At 36.7% G+C, this 27,542-nt stretch overlaps 1 protein-coding gene across 5 annotated transcripts in view; it reads right to left on the bottom strand.

The window, feature by feature from the left end:
- TBC1D4 (TBC1 domain family member 4) overlaps nt 1–27,542 on the bottom strand; it is a 216,525-nt gene that overhangs the window by 12,689 nt on the left and 176,294 nt on the right. For all 5 annotated transcript variants that reach the window (XM_059903040.1, XM_059903038.1, XM_059903042.1 and 2 more), the window contains 5 exons: nt 15,238–15,398; nt 12,969–13,178; nt 9,629–9,787; nt 6,184–6,342; nt 3,596–3,840 (listed from right to left, as the gene is read on the bottom strand). In XM_059903040.1, the coding sequence (XP_059759023.1) occupies nt 3,596–3,840; nt 6,184–6,342; nt 9,629–9,787; nt 12,969–13,178; nt 15,238–15,398 (934 nt within the window). The remainder of the gene's footprint in view (nt 1–3,595; nt 3,841–6,183; nt 6,343–9,628; nt 9,788–12,968; nt 13,179–15,237; nt 15,399–27,542) is intronic.

Genomic DNA, 27,542 nt, shown 5'->3' on the forward strand with positions numbered 1-27,542 from the left:
CCTAATTTCAGACCAATTCCAGAAAAGCTTCCATTCTAAGGAATCTACCACATCCAGTTCAGAAGCAAGAAATTGTCTCTCTTTGCTGGGCCCAGCGTCGGATTTATGATGGAACTTGCCAGGCAATCTGCACTGCTAGGATACTGTTAGGCTTAGAAAGTTATGGAGCCAAAAGCTCGAGCTGTGATTTCTAACATCCAACGTATTCCAGCAGCATATTTTTCTTGACAAAGGAGATTAAAGCAAAAAGTGCAGTCTGAATGTTTCTAGCATTGAAAGAAGAAATTATTGTATTTGGTTACTGAGTTGATTACTCATATTTCAAAAAAAAAATTATAAGCAGCTTATAGTAACTTTTAAACTCTCATGTCTGGGGTAGCTAAAAGTAAAGCAGTAGCAAATAATAAACAAATCTGTGATTTGTGCTTTAATTTAAATTTTTATCTACACAGTAACAGATTGAGTAGTGGGCCCTTGATCAGTTATATCAGCTTAACCTTTTGGTGTGAAATACATCCAACATTTTATTAAATCTAGCAGAACTTCTTTCTCTAGAAGATATCATCCTTAAGTAGTTAGCTCTATAAAAATGCCTTTAAAATAGCCAATTATATTGTGAATTCAACAAACAACTGTTTTTCAGAGCACAAAACTAAAAATCAAAGTACTAGACATAAATATAGCAAACGTTTGATCTCTATAGCACATATCTGTGCAAGCTACGGTTCCACACAAGCTGTAAAAGGAAAGAATTAAAGAGCCACAGGAAGTCATAACTCTAAAATAAGAAGCGTAGCAGCAGTCAAACAAAGAGGTTTAAAACAATGAGATTAGAGGGCTTCCCTGGGGGCACAGGGGTTAAGAGTCTGCCTGCCAATGCAGGAGACTTGGGTTCGAGCCCTGGTCCGAGAGGATCCCACATGCCGCGGAGCAACTAGGCCCGTGCGCCACAACTACTGAGCCTGCACTCTGGAGCCCATGAGCCACAACTACTGAGGCCCACACACCTAGAGCCCTGCTCCACAACTTCTCCGCAGTGAGGAACCCACGCACCACAGCGAGGAGGGGCCCCCGCTCACCACAACTAGAGAGGGCCCGCGCGCAGCAACGAAGACCCAGCGCAGACAAAAAAATAAAAATAAATTAAAAAGAGAGAGAGAGAGATTATAATCTCATTAAGTCATGTTGAAAAAAAATCATATATTTCCCTTAGGCCATTTACAATTTAAAAACTAGACATACTGGGCTCTATCAATGAAAAAATTGGTATTTTTGGTAGCTCAAAGATAAAAGAAGTCTCATTAGCAGAATAAAAAGAAAGCCTATCCTCAAAAAGCTGTTCAGCTATGATCTTAACACAGAAGCAATACTTTTTTTTATAGAACCTTACTTTTTTCCTACATTCTAAACTAGAGGTTAAGAACATTTCTTCCATCAAGGTGTATTTACATTAAATTTCTTTTAACAAATAAAACACAATTCAGTCTTCCTTCAAAGGAAACTTTCATAATAAGATGCCGTTTGCTAAGAATAAATCATTCTTCAAATCTACCTTACACATAACAGGAAAATCTTCCAGTGGAAGAGACAGAACTGGAGGAAGGGAGACGCAGAGTGTAGCAGAGAGAAGATGGAAAAAAGTAGAGACCAAAGACTTCAGATAAAAAGATATAATGCTTTACACTTAACATAGAAAATGGCAGACACAAAACATGATGAGCCGTAGTTAAAAGAGACCTCGACCCCCTCATTTTACAGATAAGCTCAGTGCCTGCAGTGCCCAACCCCAAACCACACACGTAATCAGAAATCCTATCAAGTGATCCCAAGCCCACTACCACTTCCACTTCTGAACATCATATTGATTGGATAAGAAACACTTTCTGTTCTAGAAAGTAGAAAAGTGTTGCATCTCACTTTATAGATCAAAAAGTTCTACTTTCCCAGAATAAGGTCCCCAATCTCATGGTCTATAAGAACACTGCCCCCAAAGATTCTTAAACATCTTCATTTTCATAATTATAGACAGAAAATATTTCTTGGTAATTGTGGGTCATATTAAATCAATGTATAAATCCAGTTTATATGAATTTTTATGATATCAAATGGATGAGGAATTTTTAAATTGAAAAATGATTGCATTTTTAAAGTGATAGCTGTATCTACCCTTTTATTTATGAACCAAGACCACATGCTACTCATAAATACTTTTCATTCTTTGAAATTTTAATGATGGATCCCGAACCGTTATTTTTGAAAATCAGAGCTATTGAACTCCTTACAAGGGCACCAATGCTTCCTACCCGATATGATACAGTAAACTGTTTAGAAATAAAGTAAAAAATAAAACCTTCCATAGTCATTACTATTTCACTTGTGGAATGTTTATAGACCTATGCATAGTTATCAACTAGGAATCACTGTATTTGATTTCTGTATCCTGGTGAACACCCTTCATATGAACTCACAGCTGAAACCCAACATTGAGAGCAAAGCCCTATTTCCCTGCCAAAACTTTCACATTGAAGAAGTAACGAAAAATGGAGCATTCCCTCTCCACTCACCCTTTCAAGAAAATACCACTGACTACAATATTCATAAAGTGAAAACAAAGTCCTTTTTTGTCCATGGATCGGTAAGACTGAAATACTAAATGTAAAAACTGATCATTGGGAATCAGGAAAAAGTATATTTTAAAAGCATTTTAAAAATATTTTAGTTCTTATCTAAAGCATAACATTATGACTAACTGGGCATCATGCCTATCTCATTTCAAAGGAGGAAAAACCCTGACATTCTTCCCTTTAAAGCCTTCCTTTATATTTTTATGACCAAAAGCTTTATATTGCAAGGTAGTGGTTGTTTAAGATAGCATATCTACAGAGAAAATTTAAACTTTTTGTTAGAAAACAATACGCTAAGGAAAGTGAAGTTTAAACTAGAGAGGAGAAATGTGTAAACAGGGAGTTTGAAATAGGTTGAATATAGCAATGGCAGTGAATACACTACTTAACTGAAAAATCTTAATGGTGCTTCTTCAGAGCATGATAAGAAAAGCAGACTGAAAAAGTACTACTGCTGACTCTGAACACTTTTTCTCTATAAGGGCCTGTCTGACATTAAGATAAAGCAGGGGAGACATGGAAAGTTCAGGAAGAAGCATGATATAGATACCTGCCGTTTATACACTCAAAGTAAAAGAATAAAACATTATATTTTCAGATTTCAAACAAAATATCTATGATTTTTTTCAACTGACAAGGTAAGGAAAAGTGAATAAGGTTGACTTGATACTTTCTCCAGGTAACTCATAGACTTAGGAAACAGAGACTTAACTACACACTAGAATGGCTTATTTATTTACTTCAGAAACTAAGGAAAAGTTACCCTGCATATGGATGTCATACACTTAGAGGTTTAGCAACATCGCAAATCCCACACTAAAACCATGAACTAAAACATGCCTCTACATTTATCCAAGTTCCAAGACAATGGGCCCAAATTTCTTTAAATCTTAACCGTAATTTAGAAGAGGGCTCCTGCTAAGATTTCTGGTGAGAGCATTACACGTTCCTTGTGAAGATCTGCCACTCACCTGTAGTGACATCATGTCAGGTCGGTACTGCTTGCGAAAGCCCAGGTCATACATGAGGAATTTCAGCATTTCAAAGGCTTGCTCTTCACTCATGTGCAGAAGTAGGACTCCAGCCACAAAGCTGATCCCCTGACAGTAACCCACTTCTTTGTCCAGCAATGAGTAGGCTTTCAAGAGGTTAAAGAGAGACAACTGCCCTGCCCCAAGCTGTGCTGAAAAGTAAGGATGAGTAGGAAATGTCCTCCCTGCAGAAGAAAAGAAAAATATTTTTGAGATGTCCTGATGCTTTGGAGACCAGAGTGAAATTGCAATTCAGTGATTTCCAGGAATAAATAAACGTTCTTTTCCAAACCACTGAACGCTGCTCGGCGTACCCCTCTAACTAAGAGTCTCTCTCTCCTTCTAGCCAGTCCCAAGTCCTACCTGCCAGACCATCATAGGGGAGCAAACATTTGATACTAACTAGTGCTTCTTTTTAGGAAAAAAAATTCCACAAACAAATCAAAGACATATTCAGGAGAGATCCCAGGAGAATAGAATATAAAACTTATTCTGACTATAAATCAAGGCTAATTCTAAGTTCACATAAAAACTACCTGCTAACTGAAATCAGAATTCTACAGGAGGTATCATATGATTTAGAAAGAAATCTTAGTGGTCCATAATAGAGTCCTTCCTGCTTATCTTGTATTATGACACTAGAGGGACTTTCTAGGGTTTTGTTTTACATTCAGTCTATCATTCAGGAAATACTTCTTTTTTCAAATATTTTTGGCTTTCTGTTTCTTAAACTACTTCCATGAGCCATGTAGACCTCTTTTCTTTTTTCAGTGTATCCAAAAAGGTCAAGGATAGTGAAGGGTCAAGATGATTTTAAATAAATTCCCCTCTAAAATCCACCTCTGTGTACAAAATTACCATAGAGACACTTCAGCAAGCAAGTTAGTCCCGGATTTTCTAAAAAGTTGGTACTGAACGCTGAAACAAACCCTTCTTCACCACCAAAGCTGTATACAGTGCTTCGGGACTTTCCTTGTGCCATGAAAATGAAGGGGACATTAACTTCCTTGTGAAATGATTACTCATGTCAGTTAGAACGTGTAAGAAGGCCAGATTTTCAAATGTTTTCCACCAGATATGCTTAAAAGTGATTTTTCACCTAGGAACTGATAAGATTAATTCTGCATAGCAAATAAGGGGAAGATATGAGAAAATAACAAGAACACACTGAGGAAACACAGATGGCTACAAGCAAAGTCAAATAAGCAATTTTTAAAATTATCATTTTACTTTCTCACTTAAAATGCTTGCTACAGAAAACTATAAATATACCGTCCGTCCATGACATTAATTCTAGCTCCATTTTTTTCTGACCAGCCTTTTCCCTGTAATGTGATCTCATCATCTTCTCTTTAAGGATATCTTGACTAGCTCTAAATACGACATCTCAATTTCTAGTCTCATTATCAATTTCCGGTCACAGAACCACAGATCTGCAGAGGTCCATAGGGATTGCCTAGTTCACTGTCCTCATTTAACAGACAGGATTGAAACTCAGAAGCAAAATAATTTGCCTAAAACTACTGTTCAGTGATAGAATCGGGACAAAAACTGAAGTTTTCAGTTTCTCTGTAAAATTCTCCATTTCAATTCTATTGGGCTTAAAAAATATTAACTGAGTTGGCCTTTTCCCAACAAAAGCTGTTTGTCATCCAAAAGGAGCAGAGGTCCGTTTTGGCCTGTGATTTTTATATATCCTAAAATAAGATGACCCCGAATAAAGAGTAATCCCTTGTTTTCCCAAATGGGCTCAAATAACGTATCTGGCCACCTTAAATATATCAACCTTTAGGAAGAGAGATGAAACAATCCAAATGTCAATGTACAATATTTAATCCAATAAGTTAGATATTTTAAAATAATAAAATATATTAATTTAGAGAAAAATGAGAGACAATATACTTTTTTAAATCACACCATTTTTACTTTCCATAAGTTATTTGAAATTCAGCTTTTAAAGGATGACTTTATCATGCTGCCACTGGAAATGCACATAACATTAGGACAGCTAAGTTTTCTTTCATCCTATAAGGATGTATTCATGATTTCCACAACATAACCGCATATTGTATTGCTTCTTAAAGGCTTACTCAGAAGCTTGTTTTCAGCAATACGTCCAGGAATACTTAGTAGACCTTTGTTAAATTTTCTGGTGCCCCTTTAAACCTATTCTAACCTATTTCAAGACCAGTGTTGACCAAGCTAATAATTATCTATCCCAAACAAAAGTCAGTTGTTCGAAAAACAGGAACTGAGAGCACCCAATAATATGACCTTTACAATGATTCAAATACAAGATTTTTCAGAGGGCAAGTCTGAGGATGAAAACTTCACTTTATATTCAGGCATTTAGGGTATCTTCAACCAGAAATAAGGCCAACTTGCCCTCAGGAAAGGACAAAGTCAGCAACTCTGCAGACCAATAGATTGTCTTCATCAAAACCAAAAACAAATAGAAAACCCCCAAAAACTCAACAAAAGGACCTATTATGTACTTTTGTAAATTATAATCAATATGGCAAACATACCTAAATCCACGAGAATGGCATGCTGCTGAGCTGTGAGCTGCTTTAAAAGCTCTTTATAGGATGTGTCAGGAGGTTGTTGTTTATTAGGCAATCTGTGTCTTAGACGATACTGCAAAGCTAGGAACTGCCAGATTTCTCCTCGTCGACTTTTGGGAACACCTACAAAGAGATAAGAAAGCAAGGTCTAGAACACTGGAATGAAGGTGCTAAATCACAGTTGATTAACTATGTAATGCTTGAAAATAGGCAGCTCTACTGTCCTGCGTTCCACCCTATAATCACACAGTACGATGTAGTGACAGAAGCATATTTTGAAAAGATTAATCCTGTAGCTGGTGTCTTGCAAAAGAAAACCCTCAAATAACAAGGATAATAATGGCAATATTAACAAGAACAGCTGCCACCACTGATTGAGAACCTAATACAACATTTATTGAGGACAGTTAGTTTCTGAGCATTGTAATTACAGAAACTGCACCTAATTTATTCACAGGTGCTCAGAAAACAACCTAATGAGGCAGGTAATTACTATTATCTACACTTTACAGATGGCGAAGCTGAGGCAGAAAGAAGCTAAGTAACTTGCCCAAGTTCTCACAGCTAGTGCAATTTAGAACTCTAGTTTCAGAGGCCAAATTCTGAAATACTGAAATGTATTACTGCCTATTTTCACCTTTTATTTGGTTTGAAGCTGGTAATAAATGCTAATATTCATACTCTGATTTCTAAATAGCTGTCATTAAAAAGTAACTTTGTAAAAGAGAATTAAATAGCATTCTTATATGGTCCACAGGAAAATGAAATAATAAAAATGGTAAGTACAATATGAAGGCAGTGCTCCAGAACATCATTCAGCCTTTGAGAAGAAAAGAGCTAGCATAATTGCTATATTCACGTATAATGAAACACTAACTCCAGTCTGCTTGAAAACCAAAACAAGCAATTTGAAGTACGCTATGTTTTTTTTAATGCCAAGGGACATGAAGTACAGCACTGGGAGGGACAGAATTCAATTCTGTACAGTGCAGGCAACTTTATTTCACTGTTTTCAGTCCAAAAAGACTAGATATGGAATAGGTTCCTGAGCTCCAGCTGGGTAGAGAAAGGTTTAATGGCACTAATCTCTTTGGGATGCAATGTCACAGTTTGCAGAAGCTGAAAGTATTACGGTCCAAAAGGTATATAACTCAGGCTCACGAACATGAATTATAAGGCCCTCTACAGGGTATACCTCCAAACTACCATTTTTTAGTTCTATCACCTCCCATTCCCTGCCACACTAAGTGTATATACTAAGTATCTAGCTATACTCAGTGTAGGACCATAAGAAGCTTATGGTTATTTTCACACTTCCAGTTTCTTGTTCCTACTCTTGCCTTTATGAAATTCCAAGCTCCTCCAGTTGATTGCCTAGTGTATCTCTATTTGTCTTTTAAGGATGAGCCTGAATACCATTCTTCTGCGGAAACTCTCCCTAACATCTCTAGGAGTAAGAAGTCCCTTTTCATATGCTATGTGACTCAGACTATACCATCACCATATTGGATTACAGTTAGCACTATACTGTATATTTGTCTAGTTTCCTCACTTAGATGGTGAGCTCCCTGAGAATAGTTAGCATAGTTTCATCTCTGTATGATGAAATCCAAGAATATACCTCGCTACTTATACATTTGTTGAATGAATGAATGAATGATCTCATGCAAAAAGTCATTTTTAGAGGATAACTTTCATTAGCCCATTAAATGAATCATTGATAACAGGAGAGGGCTGTCTTGTTACCCATCCAGTAACAATTCTACAAAAAAGTAATTCACTTTAATTAAATATTTATTGAGCATCTAACATATAGCAGAGCATAGAGCACGGCACTGAGGATACCTCATCACTGAGAGATGAATAAATCCATTCTCAGGAAAATTAGTCTCATTCATTCACTCAATAAATAACTTATGCAAGATGCTCTCTTAGGTGCTAGGAGTATGGAGGGTGGAGTGAGAAAACATGAAACAGATATACACATAGATACAAAGTTACAAATTATGATAAGCACAATTAAAGGGAAAGAATCATGAGAACGAATAATAAAACAAAACTAATTTACTGGGGGAGGGGGGCACTCTGAGGAAATGGTATTTGAACTGAGAGCTGAGAGAGAATACGATTCTCCAGGCTGGGAGTGTAGGCAGCAAGCACTTCGGGAAGAAGGACGTACGGAGGCCCTGAGAGGGGCAGAGAAAGGGGGGGACAAAGGAGGAGGGAGAAGAAGATGAGATGGAAAGAAAAGGAGATGGGAAATGGGGAGAAGGTAGAGAGGATGGAAGAGGGAGGGTAAGGAGAGCTGGCGTATCCATGCAAGAAACAGCCTGTGCCAGACTGGGACCCAAAGTGGCATCACTGAAGCACAGGCTACAAGGTAGGGGAGGTTAAAAAGTGAGATGAGAGACGAAGGAAGGAGAGATCATGGAGGGCCTTGGGCACAGTGCTAAGAAGTTTAAACTCTGTTCTATAAGAAATGGGAAGATGAGTACCCCTAAAACATCTCTGAGTCATACCAAAGAACAGTGTGTTCTACATCTCACACACATTCTATTAGCCGCTATTTTGTCTCCCAAGTAATGCAGCCAGCGAAAATCTCTGGGATTTCCACATCTTCAAGGAAAAAAGAACATGTATCAGGTCTGTAAGTGTAGCACCTTACAAAATTAATTTTAATTTAAACTTAATTGGGCAACAGTTTCACATTACCATAGTCTTTTAAAACAAGATTCATGATCAGGTTATTTTGGGTACTTTGGGATCTTTATTTATGCAGGTCATAGAGATTCTCATTTTAATACAGTTAATCTGAGTCACAGAAATTGCATCTAAGCAATTCACATATTAGTTTTAATTTTAGATTTAAGATGTTTAAATATCAGTCGTTTTATATGACAGAGCAGAAATGCAATATAAGGCTAAATAAAAGCGTTTTTCTAAAATAAATAAAAGAATGGATGGTAGGAAAACTGATTGCTAATAATATATATCTGTACAAACACATACATGTACATGAATATACACATATATTTATAAATAAACACTTCTGAGCAAATGACAGAAATGAGTCAAGTTTAAAAGCCTGAGATATTTTTACGGATATGATCAAAGATTTGTACTAATGCATGTGATCTTTCCTTGGCAAACAACAACACTGAGTTGAAACAGCTGGTGAAGAGGCAGGAAACTGTGTAGAAAAGGTGCCTGCTGTCTCCTCAGGGACAGAATATCTCCATTAGTACCATGTGCTTACCAATACAGTCACCAACTACAGGCAGAAACAAAGTCCTCTCCTTTTTTTATAGGCAAAGCACGAAGAGAAAATTATGCCTAGGCTGCACGAATCAAAAAAATCTCTGAAGCTTTTCAAAAAAGAAAAAAGATTGATTGAGATGATCCAGGATACCTTCTTTAAGAGAAGTATGAATATCTTCCATATCGCATCTGATTTTAGTTCTGCAGTTTAACAACTTCTTATCCCAGGTTATTAAGACCTCCTTCTGACATATACCAACTTCTTCATAATCCAATTTAACTTTTCTGGACTGTAGTTCATCTCTGCTTGCTAAGAAAGACAGAATTTACATAAGACCTATATGCTTTTAAAACACAGTATTTGTAATGTTTCATTGCATTTGTAAAACCATACCAAATAACATTTTCTCAAAAAGAAAACTTAAAAAAAAAACAACTGAGGATACATGAAAGGTTTCTTAAATTTTGAGTCATTTCATGTAAAAACAAAAAAAAAAACAAGGAATAACTTCCTACGGAGGTTTTACTCGGTATGTTACAGATGATAAGTCTTCTAAGCATAAAAAACAAACCATGTTTGAAATATCAATTTTTTGACAAATGTAATAGATAACCACAGAAGTGACAGCTTGCATCATTTTAAACACCATTAAAATGTTAATATTTTATATATGACATATGAGAAAACAATGCCTCATGCTAACCTTGATTTGAGAAATATTTGACCATGATAACCTGATACATTTTTATAACTATTTCCAGAGATACCAATACTGCCCTTAACAATGGTAGGTTATATATTCCTGTGTCCATTTTTAATAACCTTTAAGAGGAAAATTCATTTTTCTGAAGCTAACACTACTTTCATTTTTCAAAATAATACAGAATTTTCTCTCATTTGATGGTCTAAAATCTAAGCCCAGAGTTCATTAAAAGAAATGCTTATAAAACAAACCACTATCTGTACTTGGTCTTTATCTTGAAGAATCGATTCCAAAAGAGGAGAAGGGAGAAAAAAACATGTGAGTGTATTTCTTCTCTTTCATTAGGACCACATTCAACAGGAGCCTCTCAGAGTAACCTGTATCCACTCAAGCTCCAGGGCTCAACCACCTTACCTGCTGCAACACAAATCTTTGTCATGCATCCAAAGTCCTCGACAGCACAAAAACAATAGCAGAATGAGTATTACTCTTTACTTAGTGTTTGAAGCCATTTCAAAAGAATTAAAATATCTTACAATAGACTGCTATTCCAAAAGGCCAGTAAAAATTTCTACTTAAAAGTCCAGATATAATCAAAAGATAAATCGCACTACAAAAAATTCCTCCTAGATACCACTAGATGGCTTTCTAACAGTCTAGCTTTGCTTCTCGATATTTGCTTTATATTTCCCTATGATCATCAAATAATTTTTTAAAAGTTAATAACAAATATCATTCTAAATATAATCCTAAATATAACTTTATTAATGATGTTTTTCACAATGCACAAAGAATAATATTTCCTCAGATTTTTTTTTTCTCCAACCTTCTCTAGATCATTATTCATTTAAAATAATAATAATCATCTGCTGTGTGCCAGTCACAGGCCCAGAGGATAAAGTGCTGAGTGAGAGCAGTTAATATTTGCCCTGGTTAACTAGGCAAGAGCAAAGAACCATGAAGAAATGCTTATCCATTAGATAAATTTTTAACAGGTTAAGCTATTTTTTGTCTTTGTTATTTAAGTACAGAAGTAAATATAGAATCAACAAACGTTTCTGATCATATATTCTAAATGTCACCTCCTCTCTTATTCTGTCAATTTATGTAGTCGTATATAATAAACAGAATACACAGAGTCATTTGTATTATCCATTTCCTTATATTAACACATATAGTTGAGAAATAGTATGGCATACTGGGAAAAAGCCCAAGAACCGTGATAAATAAACTGGAGTTTTAATACTTGTTCTGCCAGTACACCACTGTTTGACCTTAGGTTAATTTCCTTAGCCTCCCCAAGCCAGTCACTAACTCAGCTGCAGAATGAAGAATGGAGCTAAATAATCTCTAATCTCCAGTTCAAATAGTCTATGATTCTAAAATTATCCATTAATATTTAATATAATATTCTACTGTACATATTCCCAACTGTTAATGAAATACAATTTCATGCTTTAAATGTTTTAAGGAAATCATAACCATCTTTTTTCAACCTCTTTTTCTGTTTATGCATTAGTTCAAGATATAATCAACTACAAAAAACATAAATTCAATTATTTTCAAAATCTATGGAAGCTTGAGTAGGCATACCATTTATCACATCAAACTTTTAAAAGCTATGTTAATAACAATTAATTGCATTTTTAACTTGAAAGGAAAGAAGATTTATTTCCGAAGGATGTTTAAAAATCGTATGTACTTTTCATTCTGCTAAGAACATAGCAATAATATATATAAGAATACAGCTGTGCCCTAGCAAACTAAAAAAATATTAAAAACTTAATTGAGCAATAGGTATAGTAAAAGGACTCTTAAGGCAGATGATGAACACAGAAATGTGAATATCTGCCTGTACTAAAAAAAGGCTTCTTTTGGAAGACAGCATAATAAAAGCAAGTCAGAGAAAAATCTAGATTACACATTTTCCAATAATCTTAAAAGTCAAAGGCCCACTTAAGCTAAATCTTTCATTTCATAAATGTGAAAAACAAGGCTCTTTCATGTTAAGTGATTTGCCCAAGATAATGGCATTAATAAATTTTTCAGATTTTGGTACCATCTGCACATCTCCCTGTCTATGATTCTATCAGCACTGGTGTAAATAACACTATTATTTTAAAGTCTGGAAAACACATTCTAAAGCATTTGGTATGCATAAACTTAGCAATAAAGCACTACAAATAGCACAATAGCTGTTATAAATTATCCATTTATAAATTTAATGATTTCAATGACTTTTTAAAATAGAAAATTTAAAAAACAGTAACAAAACATAGAAAATTTGATTTGATAATAGGTAATTAGTTGGAATGGATACAATATAATTTATTTGAAATAGGCATATTTATCATATTATGAATACAATTAGCCTGAAATTTGAAAATCATATTCAAAAAGAGAATTTGCTTTTTCATATTTAAGGTTTTTTTTAAAGTAATACATGATGATATTAAACTTTCAGTCATATTAAACACATTGACTTCGTTATATACATTCTTTTACCTTCTATTATTCTATCACCCAAATATACTCAAAGGATGTCTGATGTTTTAAATCTGCTAAACAAAAATGCAAATTTCTTAAGCTGGTCAGCTTCCCATGTCATAACCACCTCACGAAATAGAAATAAACAATTTTAATCAGTAGATATTCTGGTAAAAGTGTGTATACAGCCCGAGAATGAGTTTGAGTGTGTGTGTGGAGTGGGGGGGAATAGTATTAACAAATGACACCTTTAGATTATAGTATCATATCATGTCCTTTAGCCCTGTTTGAATGGCTAACCTTCAAGTTTCTGGTTTTCTTTTTCCATTCGAAGCAACAGGATTTGTTGGTGTATAGCTTTTCTCCACAAACTCCTCAGTTCCTCCGACTTTTTTCTTTCTTCAGCCTTTTCTGGGTCATCGTCACCAGACACGAATATAACCAGCGGTTCCTCCTCCATGGGTGGAGCAAGAGGGGACAGTGGCAGCAGCTCACTCGTGTCCAGTCCGTCTGCAGAGAAGAAAACAGTGAGAGGCATTCCTAAGTCGTAACCCAGACTACAGAAGTTCTCTCTGGACTTGACGCTCTCTCCTCCTATATTCCACTTGTAAAGTTGTTCACAAAGCTGCTCTCCCAGTAACTGTCAGTTTCTGGAACTAATGATTTAAGTAAATTCGCTAGACTGAATTCCCCTTCCAGATTTCCCTCTCCTAGTGAAACGAAAGTATATGTAATTTCACCACTTCTTCTTTCCGCACAAAATGACCTATAAGATAGGTGCTCTAAAATGACCTGGCCTTTCCCCAGAGTTCAACACTTCTGCAATTTTTCTGTGTATATTCTCTGTGCAAAACAAAAAGATTACATCCATAAGCATTAGTGACCTCCTAAGGTCTACACCTACCATCAGGATCTGTCAAGAGTAAAGCAGCTGAGCGACTCTGGTCATGGCTCAGCTCAGCACTGCTCATTCCTGCAACACTATAACCCAATTTCCGGAGCTCATTCTCTCCCTCCATTCTAGACCATCTTTTTCACTGTTGCCAATTATTTTCCTATTAACAATCATGATTTTGTGTCTTAAAACATTTCAATGGATGCATATATTCCATAGAACAAAGTCCAAACTCCCGGGACTAGCACATAGACCGCTTCAGACTTTGACCTCAAGTAACCTTTCCAACTTCTTGTCTCTATCTGCCATCCTCTGCTGTCATGATGCTGAATTTCTCATGACTCCCTGACCCACAAAGTTCTCTGCAATGACTCTAGAGCTTTTCTCGTCCCTTTTTCTGAAAGATGTTTCTCCCAGCAATGAGTTTAAATAAATACGTAACTTTTTTGTAAAGCTTTCTTTGACCACCCCAGACAGAGTTACTTTTATCTCTAGAAATGTTTTTTCCTTGTTTTTTTTTTCTTTATTAATTGACCTCGGCCCTTAGCCTTATTATTTACTTCCTTAATAAATAATTTTTTTAAAAAAATCTTACTGTATGGATTGAATACTTAGTACATTTGAATTTTGGCTTTCTTGGTTTTAGAACTGCCCTTTACATACCACTCAATTTTGATTTGTAGGGCTCTGATCATATTTTCTTCCTTCTAGTTTCTAGGAATACAGTTTTCAGCCTCCAAACACATGAAATTTTTTAGTTGTCCTCTAATTCTTTCTCCCTTCCTACCTCCCTCCCTCCCTCCCTCCTTTCCTTCCTTCCTTCCTCCTTTTTGCAGGGTGATCAGAGAATATAGTATAAATAATCACGATTCTCTGGAATTCATTTAAAAATCTTTATAGCCAAGTACATAAATATTTTTTACGACTGTTCCATGTGTGCTGAAAATGAATGAACTTTCTCTATAGGTGGCAAGGTTCTATACAAATATCAGATCAAGCTTGTTTAATTGTGTTTCTCAAATATTATCTACGTTTAATTTCTCTACATTTAATTTTCAGAGAGGAATATGTTAAAATCTCCCATGAGAGTTATTTATTTATTTCTCCCGCAAATTTTGTTTAGTGTTATTTTCTAGCTCTCCAAGCTATATAATTATGAGTGTTCTCACCATTGTTAAATCTTTTTATTTATTGTTACATTTACTTTGCGCCTTTGGGCATTTTGCTTTAATTTCTTATAGGTCTGATATGCAAAGAGAGCTGCCAGGGCTCTCTTTTGATTGATGTTTGCCTGGTGTATCTGCATCCACTTTTCTACTGTTAAATATTTCTATGTTACTTTGTTTTATGTGTGACTCTTGTAAAAGAATGTTGCTTTTCTAATAATAAAAAAAGTCTATGACTTCTTTTCTATCACTATGCTAGTGCCCTATGCATTATGAAGCAGGCCCCAAAACACGTTTTGAAAATTCATTCATTCATCCATTCAACATGATTTGCTGAATGTCTAATAGGTTCTAATGATATCTGACACGTTAACCACTATATTGGATATAAAAAGGGAAGTTGTTTCCCTACTGTAATCACTTAAATCTCTTTGTACACAAAGCACCACATTCCATTCCCTAATTTACGACGCTGGTAAGGGGTAACTGTAGTAAGTATCACACGAACCCTGCTGCTGCATGGCCGAGGGAGATTTGTTCATGGGAGAGGCAACCCTAAGGAAAATGCGCTGCCGCCAGGAAATTCGGCGAGGAGTGACAGGGGTTCCTCCAACGTTTAGGGACTCATTGCTGCAGGTCGACGAGGTCCTTTTTCTCCCCTCTCCATCACTGTAGAAAGCACATAAATATATAACTTGTAAGGGGAACTGCATAACATGATCCTTCACAACAAAATGGCAGCACAAGCCATTCACAAGTTCTACCACGGGCAAGCACAAGCCACAGGCGACATGGAGCGATGCGTCACCAGGCACACCGGTCACCCAGGCCACCACATCCTGGGTCAGATGTCCAGGACACAGCCCAGTCATCAGAAGCTCACCGGTTTCTACTCATTCCATAGTAGCCAACCATTTCAGGTTCTAGCCTGAGCAAAGGAAGTACTTATACAGAGGAGCAAAGGTTGCTTGACTAATGAACTCATGCTTTCCTAAAATCACCTAAAAACTAAAATTAGTAGTTATTCTAAACAACGTCAATATTTCATAAAAGGCTCTTAAAGGGCTTTTCTTATAGCTCTTATAGGATGGCTGACAAGACAGCTTCTAGTTGCCTGTAACTGTTAAATCTGTCTCCAGAGTGTTAGCTACTAATAGCTGGATCGTGATAGAAAGTAACCAGAACAAAGGCAGAGGAGTCAACCTTGGGATTATTGTTAGGCGATATATTAAAGAAAAAAGTGCGGCCAAATGAGATCGGATAGGTTACATTTTAAAACATTAAGCAGATTTCTTTAGAGCAGGACTTCTTAGAGACTATAATACGCTAGCATGCACTGTGCTTCTCCAGAGGGATATAGTATACAGAAATTCCCTAACTTACTTAAATGATTTGACCCCAGAATCAACTTCCTTAACTTTTTGGGGTGGTGAGGTAGGCAGCTGGGTATGTCACATCTTTCTACATTGGTGCTTTGTGAAACAAACATACAGAAATGCTGGTCTGCTCTAAGAATTTCATTTTCTAGGAAAGAGCACTCTAAATTCTGCTGGGGCTATCTGCAAGAAAAGGTCATTATTTTTAAAGAAGGTCATAATGACTCAAACTTAACTTTTGAGACCAATTACATTAGCAGCCAAAATACCATGCAATAACTATTGCTGCTCGTGGTGGGAATATTTTGCTCTTTTAAGTTTTAAAGTCTCTGAGCTTTCCTGAGAGAATGATGAAGATAACAATATTTACACGTGGTGATACCAACAAGTGAAGGTGCGCAAACTTCTGATGGAACCAAGAAGTGTTAGTAGTTAGGGCAGAAAGGAAACTCAGCGAAAAAAGCCACAACCCCACGTACATACTCAGAGGAACTCACTAAGGCGAATAAAATCAAAAGTCAGAAGAGCAATTCAGCCCTTACCTGTCATCTTTGTATTTACTTTGTGTATCCATACTCACAGTTATCAGGTAATTCAGTTATTTCTAATCTTGATCTATCTTTCTGGAACTACTGCTTCTAGATTAGCTAAATTAAGTTTAAGAAAGAGACATACCTTTGAGCTGCTACACAGACAGCAAATGACATGCTGGATCATGATACTTCAGAAAGTAGCTGATACACACATCCCAATACAGTAAAACCCACTTTGTTATGTACCCTGGATAAAGTTATAACCCTAATATGTGTCCACAGTTCACAGCTCTGCCATACTGAATGAATATATCCACCTTCACTTCCCCTTTGGAAAGCATTAATTCAAGTATTTCGCTTTTGGGAACTACGATTCAAATGTTCTATATACAATAGTTATATCCTAAGAAACAAGCTTAACCTACCCTGTATCTTCGTTTGTGTAACACTATTTCACTGGCAGTTATGTGCTAAATGCCCAACTCAAGGATGTATTTCTAGCTCCTAGTGTAGTAACTGGCTATTAATAGTAAGCACTCAACAAATATCCATGGAATAAATTAATATTGTAAAACCATTAAAAACATTAACTCAGAAGGTTAAGTAAAATGGACAAAAAATATTGGCTAGGCTAACATGTCAGGAATAAATAAAAGATCGACCTTCTTAAAACCCTTTGTTGGTAGTCACAGCTTTTTACGTTTTTCTGGCAAAAAGCTCTAATAGCTCTGTTTCCCAAAAGCACAGACTGAGGTGTCGACGGCACTGGTAGGTATTGACAATGACAATACTAGTAATAAACAACATAATGCATCTTTTTTCCAGATAGTGAAACAGCTATATAAGGGTATCTAATTTATAATTTAAGCCTAGAAAGCTAAGTGAAATACTTATGTAGAAGCAACTATTTCAATGCCTCACAGGATAAGTGTTCAATAAATAGTAGTTTCTCTTGACTTTTTAGTACCTCTAACAACAAAAATAGAATAAACCAAACCTAAGGGTTCTGAAACTTTTATATTTTAATGCTGGAATTAAAACATCTTTTCCAATTCAGTGTTAATGACATATCAAGCATTTGGGCAGTACTAAAAGTAAAATTGAGAAGAACCCATATCATTTTCATTATTGCCTGTAAAATACACAGTTTGGGGGTAAATAGGCTATAAAATTGGTGCATGGTGTACCCTTACATTAGCTCAATATTACAGATTTGAAAATTTCATAACATCTAAAACCTTATATCCTGTAATCTAAATAAATTGCCAAATGACGCATTTTCTTCAGATGTCTGGAATTTAATAGCCAGTAACAAGCCAAAAATTAGCTGTCAAAATATAAGATAATGCTATACTAAAAGGAAGTACTTACATAACAGACCATTGACCCTTTATCATGTACTAGAAAACGACATCCTGAAAAAGCAGTTTGGTCGCCAAGATAAGGCAAAAGCTGCCCTGCTTCATCTAGCAAGAGAAATATGTATTCTAAAGTCAGGGTCCAGATAAGGGTTTCAGCAGTCAGTGCACATATGTTCTCTCTCCATTTCTTAATGGAAGAATGTCATGTATTTTAGCAGAGAAATAACTTCAGAGTATTATTACATTACATGTTCATTTATGTAAATGTCTCACTTCGTTTTCTTTGCTTTTGAAATCATTGCATTCCAAAATGTAAACACTTTTTTATTTTTAAATAGGAAGATCAAATCAAAAACACATTAATATATATACCAACATACATTGGTAAATTAATTATCTTTGCATTTTTTAGATGATGAAGCAAATAAGAACCATTACCTTATTTTTTCAAATAATCTTTTCCCTCCTTCTTTTGTATTTTGGAATATCAATACGTGCATTATAAAACTGTTTCCCAAGAGACATATCCAGGAAAAGTATTCTGTGCCAGCATTACCTCTATGAAAATTTGTTAAATTAAAAATTAATAACTAGGAAGGAAATACAACATAGAGAATGTCCATCTATTTTTGTATTGGTATAGTCTATATATACTTTCTATTACCAGTCACCAATTAATCAAGAATCACAATCCATGAACAGAAATGAGAGCTTTATAAGGGCAGGATAGAGGAAATCCTCTACTATGTGTATCACGGTGTAAGCTGGGAGGCACTTCCAAGTCCTTCTGGACACAGCATCTATCAAAAGCTACAGATATGATATGAACCTACCCACAGAGCTTCAAGATAACTTTTTAATATATCCTTGACCAAGCAGTTATAGCCTTCAGCTATTACACTGACATTACACTTCTTATATTAACACAGAATTTTTAATGCATACTTACTTGCCTGCTTTAATAAAAATTAATTCCAATAACAATAACACTGGACATGGCACAGAATGAAGGTGTTTTAGTGACCGCGCACAGGGACTCAACTTTAAGAAGGATGCAGTCATGTTTTATTTCCCACCAGGGCAACACACACACTTTTCACAAAGGTAAATAAACTCTTAGGCCAGGACCAGTTTTACAAGGCATTGTTCTGTGGGGCAGAAGCCCCCATCTCCCAACCCCCTTATTAGCACCCATCTAAAACTACCAGTATCATGAAGTCCAAATAAATGTCTACAAGCTGATTGAATCTATATCTAAATCACAATGTATTACACTCAAGATAGAAACAAAACTTGATTAATGGCATAGCAACCATTTAACAGAAATCTGAAAAGTCTTTCTCTCTGTAAATGCCTCAAGAAAGGTTACATGGAACAGCGCAGTGTTGAAACTTGAGTTTCTTCCACAGGACCCATAGTACAATTTAACTCATAATTGCTTTAGGTGGACTAATAGTTTATCTAAGCCCTGGCTTCAGCTGGGTACGAATCTGTCATCCTATGGAAAATCTTTACTAATTAAATAAAACTGAGAATGAGCTATTCTAGTGGAAACTAATATATAGCATCTGAGCTGAGTCAAAAGAGATAGATTAATCAATGGGTAAAACAAAAAAAGAACAAGAAGAAAGAATTTTATTTCCTAAACTCTACACTGAATGAAAAACAATTTAAGTTTTTTGCATTGGAATTTAAAATATCTCTGGGTAGCTCATTTGCTTACTCACATCCTTATAACCTAAGGTTATAAAAATGACATCAAGCAAGATATTAAACCTCCTTGGGGCTCAGTCTAACCATAAGTCTAAAATAAGGAAATTATGGGCCAGATGACTCCTAAGGTAATACACAGACCTAACTCTATGTTTGTAGTAGAACCTAGAAAGACACACAGTAAAGCCTAACATTTCTGTTGGGCTTTAAAATGTAGATAAGAAATTATTATTGAAATGGTCTTACACCCAATCATTAAAAAAATGTAAGTCAATTACAAGTCTCAAAAAAGTCACTTTTTATCTTATCAATGTGGCCAAGATAAGTTTTTTTCTTTGAATATCTCATTCTAGTCCAATCTTTGATACTGGATTTTACTCCCACTAGAAAGAAATCTAAATGTCAGTGGCCCCAAACAGGAAGATGGGGATGTCTGTTTTCCATTGGGTTTGTGATATGATCAAAGCATAGAAACTAGAACAAAGTAAAGAATAATCATTTTCAGTTAAGTTGCTCAGCAGTGATTCTGGATATTTACCACAAAAAGCATATGGGTCAAGAGGAAGAAATGTCATCACAGATGTGGTCAGACTTCCATAATGAGGAAGTAGGTGTTTTCCTGTGTCCAGCCCAGTGGGAGGTCTGGAAGGCCTTAGCAGTGTCTCAAAGTAACCAATGTGTCAGGAATTACGATGAACAGAAATAAACTAATAATTCTCTTCAGTGAAAACCAGATTCGATTTTATGAGTATGTTTCTTTTAAGGTTCTGATTTCTGCATCTTCTTGGGATTTGAAATAAACTCCTCTAATGTACACATGCACCTCCAAACTAGCAAATTAACTTCCATTAGTTCAAAATTTTAATTAGTTTTTGATTGAAGGCCACAGCACAGTCCTAAAGAACGTCAACATGGAATAGACTAGAAACAGGATTTCTATTTGCAATCAACCTTTTATATGATCATTCATGGTCTTTGATTACACCAGGCATCACATTTCCCCTACTATATATATACCCTTCACAGCACTGGGAGGATGGCATGCATTCAGGAGACAGCCAAAACTGATTTTTAAATTAATGGTGATAATCAGTTGGAAGAATTAATAAAGTTTTAAACAAAAATATTTAGGTCTCTAATCACCTTGATTCTAAAGCAGTGTCCCGTCTAGTACAACAGGAAAACAAGGAACGGCATTAGCATAGAGAAAGAGAGATGTCCCAAACCAGGATTTAGAATAAAAAGGCATTCCCATAAGACATGAATAAAGCACAGATAATTTCAATAATGTACCATAATGAGTGATTACACTATTTTTCTCAGTGAATATGAGAGAACTATAGAACCAAAACTACCACGAAGTACTTACCAGCAAAAATCTATTTTCTCATTGAAAAGTTTTATAAGCAGAAGTAATGGCTATCATTTGACTAATGAATTTCAATATAAATATTTTTAAAATATAGTCTTAAAAGCTGAGAAGCAATAATAAGGAGGAACAAAGATGCTTGTTTATAAAAGGATATATTATATTTGATAAATGGATGTTATATAAACATACCATCTCATCATACACAATTATATTTTAGCTACTACACAATGAAATAACATTAAATTTTTAAGAATTAATTTGAAGGTAAAACAAAACGTATGTGTACTCTCTTTCCTTTAGCATCTCAGTGCTCTGCAAATGAACCTACTAATCAATAAACCATGATATTAAAAAGATCTTGGCTTCTTTTTCTCAGCCTGCTTATAAACAATAATCTACATGTTTTTAATAATTCAGAATCGTGGTCCTGGAGAAGAATGCCTAACCTGAATTTAAAATTTCACATTAACATGCTCTTTAAATAGTATTTGTTAGCCTATGTGCTAACCTACCATATACCTTACTTGACTATGAATATTTAGAGATCCACTCTATGCATCTAATAAGATATGAGTTACCTAAATGAAAAGAAAATACCTGGTGTGGGAAGACACGCAGTTAGCGTCTCCCCACAACTAGGGCACCTGCCGGCCACTGGGAGGGGACTCTGATGCCCAAGGAGACAGGACGAACCCCAAAGTGAACTGGTAGGACGAAGGCGGACTGCGGGGGGAGAAGAAGTGGAGGCCAGACAGGATTGGCTCCCCTGAGGCTGGGGAGTTGAGGAGAGGTAGGCGGGAGAGACTCTCAGGGAAGAGCGGGAAAAGAGCGGAGGGCAATCGCCTCACCCACTCGGGCCAGGGAGCCTGCTGAGCTGCCAAGCTGGTACCCCCCCCATCCAAAGCCCCATCCAGGCCGCGTAGGTCCTGGGGGCATAGGAGGGAGGCCAGGGAGATCAGGAGAGGCAGGCGGGAGGGGCCATCCAGGAGGAGCTAGAGAGGAGTGGAGAGGTTAATTGCCCTGCCCACTCGGGCCAGGGGAGCCTGTTGAGCTCCCAGGCTGGTCCTCTGCCCTCCAAGGCCCCCCACCCCAGCCGAATTGGTCCTGGGGGCTTAGAAGGGAGGCCAGGGAGATCAGGAGAGGCAGGTGGGAGGAGCCCTCCGGGAGAAGTGGGAGAGGAGAGGAGGGCATTTGCCCTGCCCACTCGAGCCCAGGAAGCCTGTTGGGCTCCCAGGTGAGGTCCCCTGCCCTGAGACCAGGGGTGGGGGCATGCCTGGGCCCCTTCTGTTCCTTGAGCCTAAGCCCCACCCCCCCACAGCCGCCAGGGCCTTTTCCAGCCCTGTGGGTCCTGAGCATTGGCCCCGCCCACCACCCAAACCTCTCCTTTGCTTAGGCCCCGCCCTCCACAGCCAAGGCTTTCTCCCCACTCCCCCCCACCTTTTTTTCTTTTCCCTCCTCCTCTTTTTTGCTATTGTGGTACTGATGTACCTTCCGGTTATTGATTCATCTATATTTTTATTTTTATATTCTTCCTAACATATCTGTTAGTTTCCCAGTCTAATTTTATTTTTTACTTTGTTATTGTTCTTTTTTTTTTTTTTGCCGCCCCAGGCAGCTTGCAGGATCTTGGTTCATGAGCCCAGGGGTGGGTGGAAGCTCCTGCAGTGGGAGCTCCGAGTCCAAACCACTGAGCTAACAGAGAACCTCAGACCCCAGGGAATATTCATCAGAGTGAGCTCTCACGGAACTCCTCATCTCAGCACCAAGACCCAGCTCTACCCAACAGCCTAAAATCTCCAGTGTTGGAAGCCTCAGGCCTAACAACCAGCAAAACAGGAACATAATCCCACTCATTAAAAAAAAAAAAAAAAAAAAGGGCTTCCCTGGTGGCGCAGTGGTTGAGAATCTGCCTGCCAATGCAGGGGACACGGGTTCGAGCCCTGGTCTGGGAAGATCCCACATGCCACGGAGCAACTGGGCCCGTGAGCCACAATTACTGAGCCTGCGCATCTGGAGCCTGTGCTCCGCAACAAGAGAGGCCGCGATAGTGAGAGGCCTGCGCACCGCGATGAAGAGTGGCCCCCACTTGCCACAGCTAGAGAGAAAGCCCTAGCAAAGAAATGAAGACCCAACACAGCCATAAATAAATAAAGAAATAAAATTAAAAAAAAAAAAAGAGACGGCAAAAAAATATATCACAGATAAAGGAGCAAGGTAAAAACCTACAAGACCAAATAAATGAAAAGGAAATATGCAATCTACCCGAAAAAGAATTCAGAGTAATGATAGTAAAAATGATCCAGAACCTTGGAAATAGAATGGAGTCACAGATTGAGAAAATACAAGAAATGTTTAACAAAGATCTAGAAGAACTACAGAACAAACAAACAGAGATGAACAGCACAATAACTGAAATGAAAAATACACTAGAAGGAATCAATAACAGAGTAACTGAGGCAGAAGAACGAATAAGTGAGCTGGAAGACAAAATGGTGGAAATAATTGCTGAGGAGCAGAATAAAGAAAAAATAATGAAAAAAATTGAAGACAATCTCAAGAGACCTCTGGGACAACACTAAACACACCAACATTCGAATTATAGGAGTCCCAGAAGAAGAAGAGAAAAAGAAAGGGTCTGAGAAAATATATGAAGAGAGTATAGATAAAAACACCCCTAACATGGGAAAGGAAATAGTCACCCAAGTCCAGGAAGCACAGAGAGTCCCTTACAGGATAAACGCTAGGAAGAACACACCAAGACACATATTAATCAAAGTAACAAAAATTAAATTAAAAGAAAAAAATATTAAAAGCAGCGAGGGAAAAACAAAAATTAATATACAAAGGAATCCCCATAAGGTTATCAGCTGATTTTTCAGCAGAAACTCTGCAGGTCAGAAGGGAGTGGCAGGATATACTTAAAGTGATGAAAGAGAAAAACCTACAACCAAGATTACTCTACCCAGCAAGGATCTCATTCAGATTCGATGGAGAAGTCAAAAGCTTTTCAGACAAGCAAAAGCCAAAAGAATTCAGCACCACCAAACCACCTTTACAACAAACGCTAAATGAACTTCTCTAGGTGGGAAGCACAAGAGAAGGAAAAGACCCACAAAAAACAAACCCAAAACAGTTAAGAAAATGGTAATAGGAACATACATATTGATAATAACCTTGAATGTAAATGGATTAAATGCCCCAAACAAAAGACACAGACTGGCTGAATGGATACAAAAACAAGACCCATACATATGGTGTCTACAAGAGACCCACTTCAGACCTAGGGACACATACAGACTGAAAGTGAAGGGATGGAAAAAGATATTCCATGCCAATGGAAATCAAAAGAAAGCTGGAGTAGCAATACTATCAGATAAAATAGACTTTAAAATAAAAACAGCTACAAGAGATACGGAGGGGCACTATATAATGATCAAGGGAATCAACCCAAGAAGAAGATATAACAATTATAAATGTTTATGCACCCAACACAGGAGCACCTCAATACATAAGGCAAATGCTAACAACCATGAAAGGAGAAATCAACAGTAACAAGATAATAGCAGGGGACTTTAACACCCCACTTACACCAATGGACAGATCATCCAAACAGAAAGTAAATAAAGAAACACAAGCTTTACATGACACAATAGACCAGATAGATATAACTGATATTTATAGAACATTCCACCCGAAAGTGACAGAATACACTTTCTTCTCAAGTGCACATGGAACATTCTCCAGGATAGATCACATACTGGGTCACAAATCAAGCCTCGGAAAATTTAAGAAAATTGAAATCGTATCAAGCATCTTTTCTAACCACAACGCTATGAGATTGGAAATCAATCACAGGAAAAAAACTGTAAAAAACACAAATACATGGAGGCTAAACAGTGCGCTACTAAATAACCAAGAGATCACTGAAGAAATCAAACAAGAAATTAAAAACTACATACAAACAAATGACAATGAAAACACGATGACCCAAAACCTATGGGGCACAGCAAAAGCAGTTCTAAGAGGGAAGTTTATAGCAATAAAATCTCACCTCAAGAAACAAGAAAAATCTCAAGTAAACAATCCAGCCCTACACTGAAAACAACTGGAGTAAGAAGAACACAGAAAACCCAAAGTCAGTAGAAGGAAAGAAATCATAAAGATCAGAGCAGAAATAAATGAAACAGAAATGAAGAAAACAGAAGCAAAGATCAATAAAATGAAAAGCTGGTTCTTTGAGAAGATAAACAAAATTGATAAACCCTCACCCAGACTTACCAAGAAAAAAAGGGAGAGGGCACAAATCAATAAAATTAGAAATGAAAAAAGAGAAATCACAACTGACACTGCAGAAATACAAAGGATTATAAGAAACTACCACAAACAACTCTATGCCAATAAAATGGACAACAACAAAGAAATGGACAAATTCTTGGAAAGGTACAATTTTCCAAGACTGAACCAGGAAGAATTAGAAAATATAAACAGACCTATCCCAAGTAATGAAATTGAAACTGTAATTTAAAATCTTCCAACAAACAAAAGTCCATGACCAGATGGCTTCACAGGCAAATTCAATCAAACATTTAGAGGACAGCTAACACCGATCCTTCTCAAACTCTTCCAAAAAATTGCAGAAGGAGAAACACTCCCAAATTCATTCTACGAAGCCACCATCACGCTGATACCAAAACCAGAAAAAGATATCACAAAAAATGAAAATTATACACCAATATCACTGATGAACATACATGCAAAAATTCTGAACAAGATACTAGCAAACAGAATCCAACAGCACATTAAAAGGATCGTACACCATGATCTAGTGGGATTTACCCCAGAGATGCATGGATTCTTCAATATATGCAAATCAATCAACGTGATACACAACATTAACAAATTAAGGAATAAAAACCATATGATCATCCCAATAGATGCAGAAAAAGCTTTTGACAAAATTCAACACCCATTTATGATAAAAACTGTCCAGAAAGTGGGCACAGAGGGAACCTCCCTCAACATAATAAAGGCCATATATGACAAACACACAGCAAGCATCCTACTCAATGGTGAAAACCTGAAAGCATTTCCTCTAAGATCAGGAACAAGACAAGGATGTCCACTCTCTCCACTCTTATTCAACATAGTATTGGAAGTCCTAGCCACAGCAATCAGAGATGAAAAAGAAATAAAAAGAATACAAATTGGAAAAGAAGAAGTAAAACTGTCACTGTTTGCCGATAACATGATATTATACATAATAAATCCTAAAGATGCCACCAGAAAACTACTAGAACTAATCAATGAATTTGGTAAGGTTGCAGGATACAAAATTAATGCACAGAAATCTGTGGCATTCTTATACACCAACAATGAAAAATCAGAACGAGAAATTAAGGAAACACTCCCACTTAACACTGAAACAAAAAGAATAAATACCTAGGAATAAACCTGCCTAAGGAGGTGAAAGACTTGTACTCAGAAAACTATAAAACATTGACGAAAGAAATCAAAGATGACATAAACAGATGGAGAAATATACCATGTTCTTGGATCGGAAGAATCAATATTATGAAAATGACTATAGTACCCAAAGCAATCTATAGATTCATTGCAATCCCTATCAAACTACCAATGGCATTCTTCACAGAATTAGAACAAAAAATTTTACAATTTGTATGGAAACACAAAGGACCCCAAATAGCCAAAGCAATCTTGAGAAAGAAAAACGGAATTGGAGGAATCAGGCTCCCTGACTTCAAACTATACCACAAAGCTACAGTAATCAAGACAATATGGTACTGGCGCAAAAACAGAAATACAGATCAATGGTACAGGATAGAATGCCCAGAGATAAACAAATGGGACTTAATGAAACTTAAAAGCTTTTGCACATCAAAGGAAACCATAAACAAGACAAAAAGACAACCTTCAGAATGGGAGAAAATATTTGCAAATGAAACAACAGACAAAGGATTAATCTCCAAAATATACAAACAGCTCATGGAGCGCAATATCAAAAAAACAAACAATCCAGTTAAAAAATGGGTGGAAGACCTAAACAGACATTTCACCAAGGAAGACATACAGATGGCCAAGAGGCACATGAAAACATGCTCAACATCACTAATTATTAGAGAAATACAAATCAAAACTACAATGAGGTATCACCTCACACTGGTCAGAATGGCCATTATCAAAAAGTCTAGAAACAACAAATGCTGGAAAGAGTGTGGAGAAAAGGGAACCCTCCTGCACCGTTGGTGGGAATGTAAATTGATACAACCACTATGGAAAACAGTAGGAAGGTTCCTTAAAAAACTAAAAATAGAATTACCATATGACCCAGCAATCCCACTACTGGCATATACCCTGAGAAAACCATAATTCAAAAAGACACATGTACCACAATGCTCACTGCAGCTCTATTTACAATAGCCAGGACGTGGAAGCAACCT

This window comes from Balaenoptera ricei, chromosome 18 (assembly GCF_028023285.1).
Source record: "Balaenoptera ricei isolate mBalRic1 chromosome 18, mBalRic1.hap2, whole genome shotgun sequence".
In the NCBI taxonomy this organism is placed as follows: domain Eukaryota; kingdom Metazoa; phylum Chordata; class Mammalia; order Artiodactyla; family Balaenopteridae; genus Balaenoptera; species Balaenoptera ricei.